At 39.7% G+C, this 12,316-nt stretch overlaps 1 protein-coding gene across 2 annotated transcripts in view; it reads right to left on the bottom strand.

Annotated features, from left to right (window-relative positions):
- Window positions 1-12,316, bottom strand: part of ephb1 (EPH receptor B1) — a 170,332-nt gene that overhangs the window by 43,447 nt on the left and 114,569 nt on the right. For both annotated transcript variants that reach the window (XM_058067568.2, XM_058067569.2), the window contains exon 6: window positions 4,292-4,416. In XM_058067568.2, coding sequence (XP_057923551.1) covers window positions 4,292-4,416 — 125 coding nt within the window. The remainder of the gene's footprint in view (window positions 1-4,291; window positions 4,417-12,316) is intronic.

Here is a 12,316-nt window from a genome sequence, read left to right as displayed (position 1 = left end):
AGAAATATTAACATGACATCTGGTAACACTAATACATGCCTTGTTACTGCATTCAGTTTACACGGTGAACTGATTGCTCAGTAAACACTGTCATTGGTGAGTGAAAGGTTTATGTGGTGGTGGAACATGTATTTATACAGTATATGCAATTTTTTTCCATACAATTTGACATTATTTTATACAGTATGCATTGATGCTCAGTACTGCTGAAGATGAGACTAATTATCTGCAATACACAGTCCAGTTGTTGATGTTTTTCAAAAATGACTTGATAAATGATGGCTGTTTTGTGGTTGACTATGGCCTATAAAATTTGGTAGGACAAGTTGTATGTAGTATTCTGGTCACTAGGCATCAGTAGTGTTACACTGACGAGACGTTACCATAAAAGCACCATAATAGTGCATGGAGTCAACCAGGGTGAAAGTGTGAAAACAAGTTCTCCCCTTCCGTGTGGAAGTGGTATGTTTTTGGCTTCTTACTTTGTCCATCTTCTCCACTGTGACTGCACATTAGTGTGTAGTGTAAACAAAGAATAATAGGAATACAAAGGTGACAATAAGGCTGTTATTTCATGTCTATATGGCTCTAATAATGTTTATAAAAACATATGTAGAAAGTCAGAAACAGGTTTTCAAAGAAATTAAATTATCACAGTCTGGTCTGAAAACAATGAACTGCTATAAAAGAACAACCTTATCTAGTGCTGTAAAACATTTGCTGTGTGTTATGTATATTACTCATGTCTTATTTTGCATGTGCAGAGAAATTCCATAAAGAATACGGGTCAAGCGTTTGCCAACGTGCTGGCAGAATTTCTGACTACCGTTTTTTTTTTGCACTCAAATTTCCCAGTCAGCTGTTTGATTCAGCAGCCTGCCGCTATATTTATAACACTTGTAATACCCACTTGCTTTCCTAGAAATTGCACAGTACATACGTGCATAAGTACGTATGTTAATCCCAAAATGACTCGTATCATGGCCAAATTCCTTGTTAAATGTATTTCGCTATTTTGTGACTGGGTATCTTTTAGCTAGCCGTGACACAAAAATGTCAAAAGACAGTAAGAAGCCATCTTTGATATAGTATATGAAACATGTTCATGAAACATTTTCATTGTTTTGTTAAATGATTCTTACTTTGGCATTGTAATTGGACAGTTTTTTTAGACAGTTTTGCTGCATTCTAGAGGATTCTACAGTATATTTAGCATAATTGTATATTTATATAAGATATTCATTCTTTCATTTTCTATCGCTTATCCTCACGAGGGTCGCGGGGGGTGCTGGAGCCTATCCCAGCTGTCTTCGGGCGAGAGGTGGGGTACACCCTGGACTGGTGGCCAGCCAATCACAGGGCACATATAGACCAACTATATACGATATGTATCTTATAAATGGGGCATTTTCAAACTGTTTTCCAGTCCCATTCTTTTTTCAAGTTTACAACGAGCCAGGAAAAAAGATGCCGTGTTACACAAATAAGTGGAATTCACAACAAAAAAGGTGTGACAGGAGAAGTTGGCATTTGAATTAGCAAGAAAGAGTTTGCAGGCAGGCAACTTTTGTGTTCCCTGACTGTGCAAGGAATGCTGGGACAATCACACCCAAAAACAACAAACAGTGGAACTGCAAGACTGCTAAGATGCACAGAACAGAAGGCCTCTGGTTAGTGTGTTTTTTTTTAAACTCTATGGCAATTTTTTTCCGTAATTTGTGTACATTTTCTGGTTAGTATACAATATGGCACTAATTTTGTTGTGTTATTAATACACTGCATGAGCCCAACTGTGTTCTTAGTGTATTTTGTCACAAAACGCCCTTGCAGGCAACTTGCTAATACCTAGAAGTCAGCTCTGTCTCCTGACTATGATGTCATCAGTGGGTGATACGGTAATTCTTTGCTAACTAACACAGTTTTTCCCCTGCTTTTCTTTTGATCACAGATACAAAACAGCCCACAGCCCACACCTTCTTTATCAAATGCCAGCACTTTGATAATGAAGGTGAGAAACACTACTGAATTCAAAAGTTAACTTGAATAACACAAAGGTGTTGTCCAAGTAGATCTCGCTACCACATCACTGCCATTACATTCTTTCTAAAAGTAATCATCATCGAATGGAAATGCATGCAAACTATTGTCGAGCTGTGTGTTTACCTGCATGAACTCCATACAATCCTGTCCTTAGTGATTAGACTTTAATTTGCGGTTACACTCATCTATTTGCAGGAGGACGTGCAACATAAACATCAATAGGATTAGGTTTCATTGATATTCATGAACTAGGAGCTTGTATGATTGCTATTTACATGACACTGAGCTGAGTCTCAAAGATAAGCTTCCTCAAGTCCTTTACGATTGGGATCTTTTCATGACATAAAGGATACAAGGCATAGGTTTTTTAACGTGTTTAACAAGTGCGTCACATTTACACTTGCACAATTCAACATGTCTGAAAAAAACATCTTGCTTACATTTTGCCTTTCTGTTTTATTTTCCCTATTTTTACTGTGGTTTCAGGTTGAGTTTCATTTCTACAATGTGCCGCGGGCCAATAAAAATCAAAGGTCCAGGTTGCAAAAGCCCACAGGCCACACTTTGGACACCCCGATCAATCAAGTTAACAATTCTGAGGCGGAAAAAAATATAAGCATGAGTAATAGTAAAGTTAATACCGATTGTATATAGCCTATCCAGTAATACAGAATAAGCCAAAAATAAAGGAGTATAAAGGTAGCAGAGTAAAGCATTACACTAGCTGACTAAACAATGGTAAAAAATAAAGCAAAAAATAACAATGCATTTTAAGGTGGCGTTGCAAATATTGATCCATGAACTTATCCAAAAATTAGTTTGAAATAAATAATTCACTTGTACATGTACTCTCTCAATAGCTTTATATCTATTATTCAGGATGTGAAGGATGAAACTCACCCAATCTCGTAAAAAGCAAAAGTGCATGACCAACATGGCACCACCTATTGATCAGCTTTAAGAGGACAAAAAAAAAGACAGAGGCTTTGATCTCTTGGTATCGTTATATCCAAAGCCATGGGAAAAGGCTACAGGTCAATACAGAAGCAGTATAGGCTCCAAGGGGTTAGGCTGGCAACTTAATAAAGCAGACACATTGTGTGTGTGTGTGTGTGTGTGTGTGTAGGGTGGGAGCAGACGGATCGATGTGATACACTCCTCAGACGCAATGCATTTTCACAGCAGGGTGAGAGCACAGGTCAACATATTTGCTTCATCTGCAGCAGAAACCCAATAACAGTCGGAGGAGAGGCAGCAAACACAGCGATAGAACATATTACCAATATGCGAGACACCGCTCGCAGATGTCCAGTAAGATTTTTGGTTGATGTGTAAGAGGACACGCACTGATGGCATTGATTCAGTGTGGAACTATATGACCTTAAACCCCTCTGTGATATTGGAAGCTCAATGTGCAGATAAGATGATGAGACTGAGAAATAAAGGCAGGGCAGCACAGTTTCGACCATAGCAGAACAGCTTGAACAAGGTTGGTTGAGAATGAGGTCTTCTACACATATGGTGTTTTTCCACGACATCCTTATGCTGATGCTGTGTGTGATTGTATATAAAGCTAAGGTTTGAGTTCTAATGTGAATATTTGCTCAGTGCTCAACCTCGAGTCAATTAACACACCAAACAATATTACATTATAAGAAAAAACAACTCCAGCCTCGTACCAATGGAGAGTCTGTATTCATTTTGTGCTTTTAATCTGATATTGTGCATGTCTGTGTGAGAATACATTGTAAACTTCACTTCCCGACGCCTTAAAAGTCACACGAGACATCAAGTTGACAGCTTGGGCTTTTAGCTTGATGGCTAGCGCGCTTGAAACACTCAAGGTGGACCCTGATTTGATCCTTGGTTGTGTGCAGCGACAGACCAGAAGAGTGACAACACAGAACATAATAAATAAATATGCATTATATCACTATAATGTTGTATATTTGCTTGTGCGAATGTCTGCCAGTCTGTGGGCTCACAATGGTTGATGACCACTAATAATATAGAATATATAATGTATATATAAATAATATACCCTTAAAAACAGCACCACATGTGATTTAAAGCATCTTCAATTTCATAGTACATCCTGAAAAACTGCAGATTTGACTTGTGTTTTTGTAGTACTAGATCCTTAAGAGTCCATGTTCAGGACATTACGGTGGGTTCAATAAAGATAGAATGCAGTACTTTTGTACTAAAGAGCAAATGACACATTTCACATGTATTAAAAGAAGTATCTTACCTTCTCGTGGTAACGGAGCTCATAGTCCAGTATGATACCATTGGGCTGTTCTGGTTGCGGCCATGACAGTGTAAAGCTATTCATGGTGGAGCTGATCTGGTGCATGATGGGAACGATGGAAGGAGCTTTAGGGAAAAAAAAAAAAAAAGTTAAACTTTTTGTGAGCTTCCTCATCAAACCAGATATTTCTGGTAACAGGAAGTACTGTATCCAACTTTTGCAAACACTGTCTGATACAATCAGTTTGCTTTAATTGGCCAGTAATCACACAGCCACTACGAAGGAGCTTGGATTACACGTGCAGGGCAGCAGGCCAGTCACTTAATTTGAGCCACAAAAGTAAGCTTTACGTGGAAGTGAAGGTATTATGTTATCACAAAATGAACATACAACTGCAGGGCAGCTCATTAAATTAATAACATTTTATTACACCATAAATAATTTTATATAAAATTAAATAAATATAAATTCTAGGATGCATTTGATGCACTACTAATGAAACTTATACTAAAACTTCAAATAGATAATCCATGTCTGACTTGGACTGGAGGTACTAAGTTGTAGTTCTAACTGGGAGACAGAACCATTTCACATTTGTTTTCAGATATATTGATTTAGACCAATTTTCTTTCTTTTGGACCGGAACTGGGTGTCATATGCCACAGCAGAATGAATTACTCCGTCTTTATCTCTTGGCAGACATTCACACTTGTGACATTTACGGACTCAGTCCCTGCCTTGTCACGGCTGACAGAAGCATCAAAGGAGTTAAACAAACTAGACAAAAATACATTTCCTGGGTTCTTTTCTTTGGGGGGGTTCATTTGCTGCTAATACACAATCTAGCCAGGTTGTCAGGTTCCTAAATGTCACAGACTTACCAAGAGAGAATTGCAGCAATAGAAATCATAAACATAGGTATCATTGGTGGGACTATAACTACCATGGGATTTTCTTCCATTTCATCTAAATAAACCACTACTTCAGTGTGCAGGGGTGTCAAACTCGTTTTCATTGAGGGCCAATTTACAGTTATGACTGCCTCCATAGGGTCACTTGTAACTGTCAATGTATATGAACATAAATATGACATCTCGTGTTCTCTGCTGCAGCAGAGTGAGGGGGGGTGGTCAGGTATCCGGGCAGTGAACAGCACAGAGAAGCACACAGGAACAAAAGGAGACATAATCTCTATGGAGAAAAAAAACATAATATATCTGTTACATATTCACAGATGTTGATGTTGGGTATTGAAAGTTCAGCAAAAATGCCCCCAAACTGGCAGTATGGAGCTCTCTTCTCTGGAAATGGCTGGCAGTGAATGAGTTAATAAATATGATATTAATTATCGGGTCGATATGAGGAGTTATGATGCTCTACCAATAAATCTGATAAAATTAAAAAACAGCTCTGTGTTAAATTAATTCCGCAATATAGGGTTCAATGTTAATAAATAAAATATTTTTGCAGTCAGAGCATTGAAAACCTATTTATGACTTTCTAAATATAGTTTTTAACATTATTACAGCCCTCTAGACATGAAATAACACCACCATAGCCATCTTTACACTCCTATTATTCATTGTTTACACCACATTGCAACTCTTATGCTGCAGGGCTGCTAGCTACCAAGCTTGCAAATATCACCCATTTAGTCTCAAAAGGTATTTCTTCTAAATGTAACAAGCCTAAAACATACCACTTCCACACAGGATGGGAGGGTAACCTTTTTCACTCTATTGTGTGAGGCATGGCATGGTCGACTTCATTACGTCATGCAGTGTTAAGGTAATGTAATGTAAGGTAATGTCTGATCAATGTTTTGTGTCATTACTACCAACTAGTGACCAGAATATTACATACTGCTCATATTTCAATGTTTTGACTGGTAATAGACCATAACCTACCCCGAAATAGCCATCATTTATTCATTAATTTATTTTTGCAGGGGCAACTGCAGTAATATAAAGTTATCGGTTATTGGCATTGGTCTTGAAAAGCAGGAAGCTATTTGCATCAGCTTGACAATTACCATAAACACCATAAAAGTGTACCAAAGGGTAATTTTGGTGGATTTCAGTAAATCCTCCAAAAACCTATTCATCATCAAAGCAACTTGTGACCTTACAAGTCAGTTTGATTAAAAGAAAAAAAGTACTTCATATTGAGTTGAACTTGTCAGTGTTTGTATGGAAGAAAATCTCCACTCCACTTCTTTAGCCATAAAAGTTCATGGTCTATATTCAGTCACTTGACTCTTCGCCTGTCTGCTTGCTGTTAAGGCCTTGTCATTGGCTTCCACTTGCTATCTTTCTGTAAGTGTCTTCTCTTACTCAAAAGACCGCAAATGGCATCCTCTTTCAACTTAATGTTTCTTTTTATCGACTTCCTGAGTAGTTGCTCTATTTCTATTCCATTTCTTCACCCACATAGAGCAGTCACAGTTCTGAAAAAGAAAATTAACGACTACTTCTTTGCTTGTCTTTACTTACAATCATTAGAATTAGATGACCTATTATATCGCTTTAATTGGTGCAAATATTTCTACATTGAAGTGCTGGCTAACACTGCAAAAATGCAAATGTAAACAAATATTTGGGTTGTGTTTATCTTGTAGATGTCAAGGGATTCTGTGACATCTGCCTCCCTTGGCTCTTGTCGCCCTCCACCCCTCGACAGAGAGTGTGAGCAGAGCGTCACCTTCCTGCACTTCAGCCTCTCAGGCTGCTTCACGCTCCAATAAACAGGGTTAGGTTGGGCTACCTGGGCTGCATTATCAAATACCGACCGCAGGCACATGCTGTTCTTGACAGACCACGGGAGAGGTGCATTCCATGTTGAAATTCCGGCAGCGGGAAAAAGGGTTTGGGATTGTACTTGTGCAAAACGCCACGTTACAATAAAATGCTATGACCTACTGTACTTTTTTTTACATCATCAGATTCAGAATTTTGAATTTGAATCTATATAGTTCTGCTCTCCTGTGTACAAAGCGCCAATATGTCTGCGTTCAGGGTGAGGTTCTGCCTAATGAAGCACCAGTGTCCTCCTCCAAGTGTGTCCCCCACTGTCACCCAGGGACAGTGATGCTGACAATGATTGGTGACTGTGCCCTGTGAGCTTCTTTCCACGCCCCCTCCCAACCATTCCTCCGGTGCTCTACTTTTTATCTGGCCCAACTTGCTGCCCCTGGCTTTTAATACAAACCTTGGCTCACCATTAATCAAAGTCAAAGCCGCTCAGTGTCCAGCTATGACAGAGAGAAGAGGGGTGGGAAGCAAGAGCGACAGGGAATGGAAGAAATGATGAAAATATATATTTTCTATGTGTAAATATTTTCAGTCATCCCTTGCCATTTTGTACTTCAAATTTCATAGTCACTCTAAAAAATACAGTATATTATATTTAATAAATCATGCTGTTTTGTGGTTCAATACGGCCTATTAGTCAAAACTATGTATGTTTAAGCAAATGTTACATACTTTTCTATTTTTACTTACATTTTCAAGCACAAAAACTACTAACTGAACTAAAATATAAACATTAGGCATTCAAAAGATGCATTCAAAGACGCTGATGAAATGTAGCATTCTACATTTTGGGCAAGAGGCGGGGTACACTGGCTCACCAGCCAATCACAGCACATATAGACAAACAACCATTCACTCTCACATTCATACCTATGGACAATTTGGAGTCACCAATTAACCTAGCATGTTTTTGGAATGTGGGAGGAAACCGGAGTACCCGGAGAAAACCCACGCATGCACGGGGAGAACATGCAAACGCCACACAGAGATGGCCGAGGGTGGAATCGAACCCTGGTCCTCCTAGTAGTGCTAACCACTCGTCCACCGTGCCGCCCCAGGTTTTTATTCATTCATTCATTTTCTACCGCTTTTTCCTCACGAGGGTCGCGGGGGGTGCTGGAGCCTATCCCAGCTGTCTTCGGGCGAGAGGCGGGGTACACCCTGGACTGGTCGCCAACCAATCACAGGGCACATATAGACAAACAACCATTCACACTCACATTCACACCTATGGACAATTTGGAGTGGCCAATTAACCTAGCATGTTTTTGGAATGTGGGAGGAAACCGGAGTACCCGGAGAAAACCCACACATGCACGGGGAGAACATGCAAACTCCACACAGAGATGGCCGAGAGTGGAATCGAACCCTGGTCCTCCTAGTAGTGCTAACCACTCGACCACCGTGCTGCCCCAGGTTTTTATTGCTGGTTTAAATTTGCTCACAACAGGCACAACAAACCCTAACAAAAATATGGGATACTTTTGGGGCCGTTACCCACGCAAAGCTGAAAGTCAACCCTGAGCCCTGACGCCAATTACTGTCAGTTCTGTCTCAGTTCCCCGAGGAGAAACATTTAGAGCAACACACACCTGCAGCCTTAAATGGCTTACGAACTTTATTATGTTTACTATTTTGTGTAATACAATTGCATATAGTGACTATAGGGGTGTTAAGTTTATGCCTAGAGGGCTCTAATAGTGTTGAAAACACTAACTACCAAAATAGTCCATTTATAAACACGGAATCCATGGAAATTCACTTCTCATGGTCGGGTCAGGAACCAATTAACTATGATAAACATAAGATGACTGTATATCCCATAAATATAATAGCCACATTCACCATAACTACGTTGGGAAAGACCACTTTCAACATTACTGTACTGTATACAGTGTGAACCGCTCAGCAAGATCACATAAAACCAGGAAGACCTGAACATTACCCTACTTCTTAAGACTCTTCAATGGGGACATTTTTGGCAACCAACATCAAACGTAAAGAACCCGGCACCCTTGTGTAAGGCAGATGATGAAACTTGATCCAAAGCTGCTCTGATCCAACGCTGCCAGGGGGGAAAAAAACCAGAACAAATAGACTGCAAACTGAAAAGACAGAGTGGTGCCTTCACTGACAGGTATACACAACATCTTGTGTCACTCTCAAACCCAGAGAGAGTGCAGATCTTTTGAATGCCTCTCAATGTTTGGATTTCAGTCCAAGCGTGTCACCTTTTAGTGTCTTGTGAATAAGATTCTTTTGCGCTAAGAAGGTGGAAGACAGTGATGTTTACATTGTGATGGACTAGCTCTTCAGAAAGAACAGCCGCATGGATGAATGTTTGTAGATATGTTTGGCAACTTCGGGCTGATGGATTGTTGGCTCACAATGTAGGTTAGGATGCCAGTAAGTTCAGACAAATATGGAGCATGGCGCAATGCTCAGAAAGAAAAACATTTGTGTGTGAATCAGGTCTGGCCAGATCTTGATATGCAATGATAGCAATAGCTTTGTGATCTAATGGAGCCAAAAACAATTATGGGACTAGATTTAGAAGTAAAAGAGAAGTAAAATGTTAACTATATACTACTTACAAATAGTGGTATATGCGCGGTATCTGTCCTGGAAACCACAGGCACAGTGAATGGACTCTTAAATCACACAATTGATCAGTTTTTCCTTCCAGACACAGGGTGGGCTCGAGGGCGTTTTAGTTGGCCTCTGCAGTCATTCTCGCTACATCTCTTAAACTCTCTCTGTTGCTTCTCAGTTGCTTGATTAATTCCCCTTCACCTCCCCCTTTTCCTCCCGTGTCTACTCATGTTTCTAACCGACGTGGCCTCCTTAGTGACCAGCAGGTCACACACGGTGACTGGTCCCAGGTCTGTCACTTACAATAACAAACTTATGACAATGCAGAAATTAATCTTTTTTGCGGTCGGCTCAAAATATATACCATCTTCCATCACCTGTCATTGTTTGTGGGTAGTAGGAAAAAAGTATTGGAAGCTTCTACTTATAACATGATAGCATTCAAAATTTGACACACATTCAGTTAGCTAACTTTAGCTAGCTGCTTTTCAACAAATGCTTCCTTGTTCATTCATTCATTCATTTTCTACCGCTTTTTCCTCACAAGGGTCGCGGGAGTGTCTTCGGGCGAGAGGCGGGGTACACCCTGGACTGGTCGCCAGCCAATCACAGGGCACATATAGACAAACAACCATTCACACTCACATTCATACCTATGGACAATTTGGAGTGGCTAATTAACCTAGCATGTTTTTGGAATGTGGGAGGAAACCGGAGAAAACCCATGCATGCACGGGAAGAACATGGAAACTCCACACAGAGATGGCCGAGGGTGGAATTGAACCCTGGTCTCCTAGCTGTGAGGTCTGCGCGCTAACCACTTGACCACCGTGCCGCCCCTTCCTTGTTCAGTGCTACAAAAGTTGTGAATACAGTCTGTGCCAGGTAAGGATGATCAATTGAACTTAGAGCTGCAACAATGACTCGATTAATTGAAGAGTTAATTAATTGAGTCATTTAATCGACAATTTAATCGATATTCATGAAAGCAGGCCTATTACGTTTGTGTTCAGATATCCACACTCATCATTTTTGTCTTTGGAAAACATTTTTGCATCTTTTCTGATATGTTGTGGACCAAACCACTAACTGTTTCTCTTTGGTTCATATTGATTTGGTTACTCCATTAATTAAAACAACAAGCTTCAGATGAATCGGCTACGAAAATAAAAGTTAGCGGCAGCCCTGATTGAACTAACTGCAGTACAACACAATGTCAAACCTTAAAAACAATGATGGGACCAACCACTGTAAAACACTATAGTTGGGATAGCAGTGACAAAAGGGAAGTAGTAAGACTCAAATGTGATTATTTAATTTGAGGTATTTTAAAGAATATTTTTGTTTTTTCTCTCACATTTATTTTTTACCTTAACATGGTAAAAAATAAAAATGTTAAAATGTTTTTTATATCCATGTTAGCTTGTGATGACTGGTGTGGTGTATAGTTGGAGTGGTTTCATTTTTTTTTCTTTTGTACTGGACTGCGTACGATACAATGACTAGTAATGAACTGGTTGCTCTTGGCACGTAGTTGGGTGCCTCAAGCTGGGTGAGGGTGGTTGGATGTGGGGTTTTCATTCTTGTAGACAAGGAATAATATATGAGGTTGGAATCTGGGTGGTTAGGGGGGTGGGACTAGATAAGTCTTGACTTCTTCCCATTCCATTTCGAACATGTGTACGTTTATATATACATAGGTATTTTTATTTGTGTTGATTTATGTTTGGTTTGTTGTGCTTTGGATGATGTTCAAAATAAAGAAGGAAAAAAAACCCAGCATATATTTAATCAGGCACGGTTTCGATCTGTCTTATATTATTAAATTAACTATATCGACAGGGTGGAAATGATAGTTGATTAATCACATGTCCAGGCAAAGTGGAGTGCATTGCTTGGTTGCAACCAGCAGAGGTGCTGTTGATTCAGTCTCAACTAGTTTTCTGTCAAAAGAAAAGCTTTCGGTCAATAAAACACCAGCATCGAAGCAGGAGTTCTAGAACATTCAGACAGAGACTCTCTCATACCTTTTTAAAATTGTTGCAAAATAACAATGAATAAAATGCCCCTGTTGCACATTGTCAATTCATGAAATGTAGTTAAATGCCAAATTCCTGGTGAGTATTGTAGTCCGGTCTTTGGTAGAGTGGCACTCCTACTTGCAAAAGTGATGGGCCTGTAATAGAGGTAACAACATTCATCTAATCAGTTTCCATCTTTTTTTCCCCCCATTTCAAAGGGCATGGCTTTTTTCCAGATTGATTTATGAAAGAAACTCCTTTCTGAAACAAACCATCTGGCGTGTCAGCTTCCACTAAAATGCCAAAGTTGTTTCATTCCAATGACACACATAACGGCAGAGAACACTTTCAATGGACAACGCAACGCATTTTTAGTCAACTGAGTCAAACATCAATTTGGATATTCTAATATGTTTTTTTTCAACAATGAATTCTGCATCTTCAGTGTCCCCTTGTGTAATAGCAACAACGCAATCATCTAACAACAAAAGGCCACGCAGCGTGGGACACGGTCTTGGCAGATTACACTTCATTACCGCCCTGAGCCTCAACAATAGACATTGGTATTTCTTTGTCTCCATCTATCTGTCACGCGTGCTATT

This window comes from Doryrhamphus excisus, linkage group LG6 (assembly GCF_037039965.1).
Source record: "Doryrhamphus excisus strain RoL-2023G ecotype Guam linkage group LG6, RoL_Dexc_Guam_v1.1, whole genome shotgun sequence".
Lineage (NCBI taxonomy): Eukaryota > Metazoa > Chordata > Actinopteri > Syngnathiformes > Syngnathidae > Doryrhamphus > Doryrhamphus excisus.
This window is presented reverse-complemented; position numbering and strand designations above follow the sequence as displayed.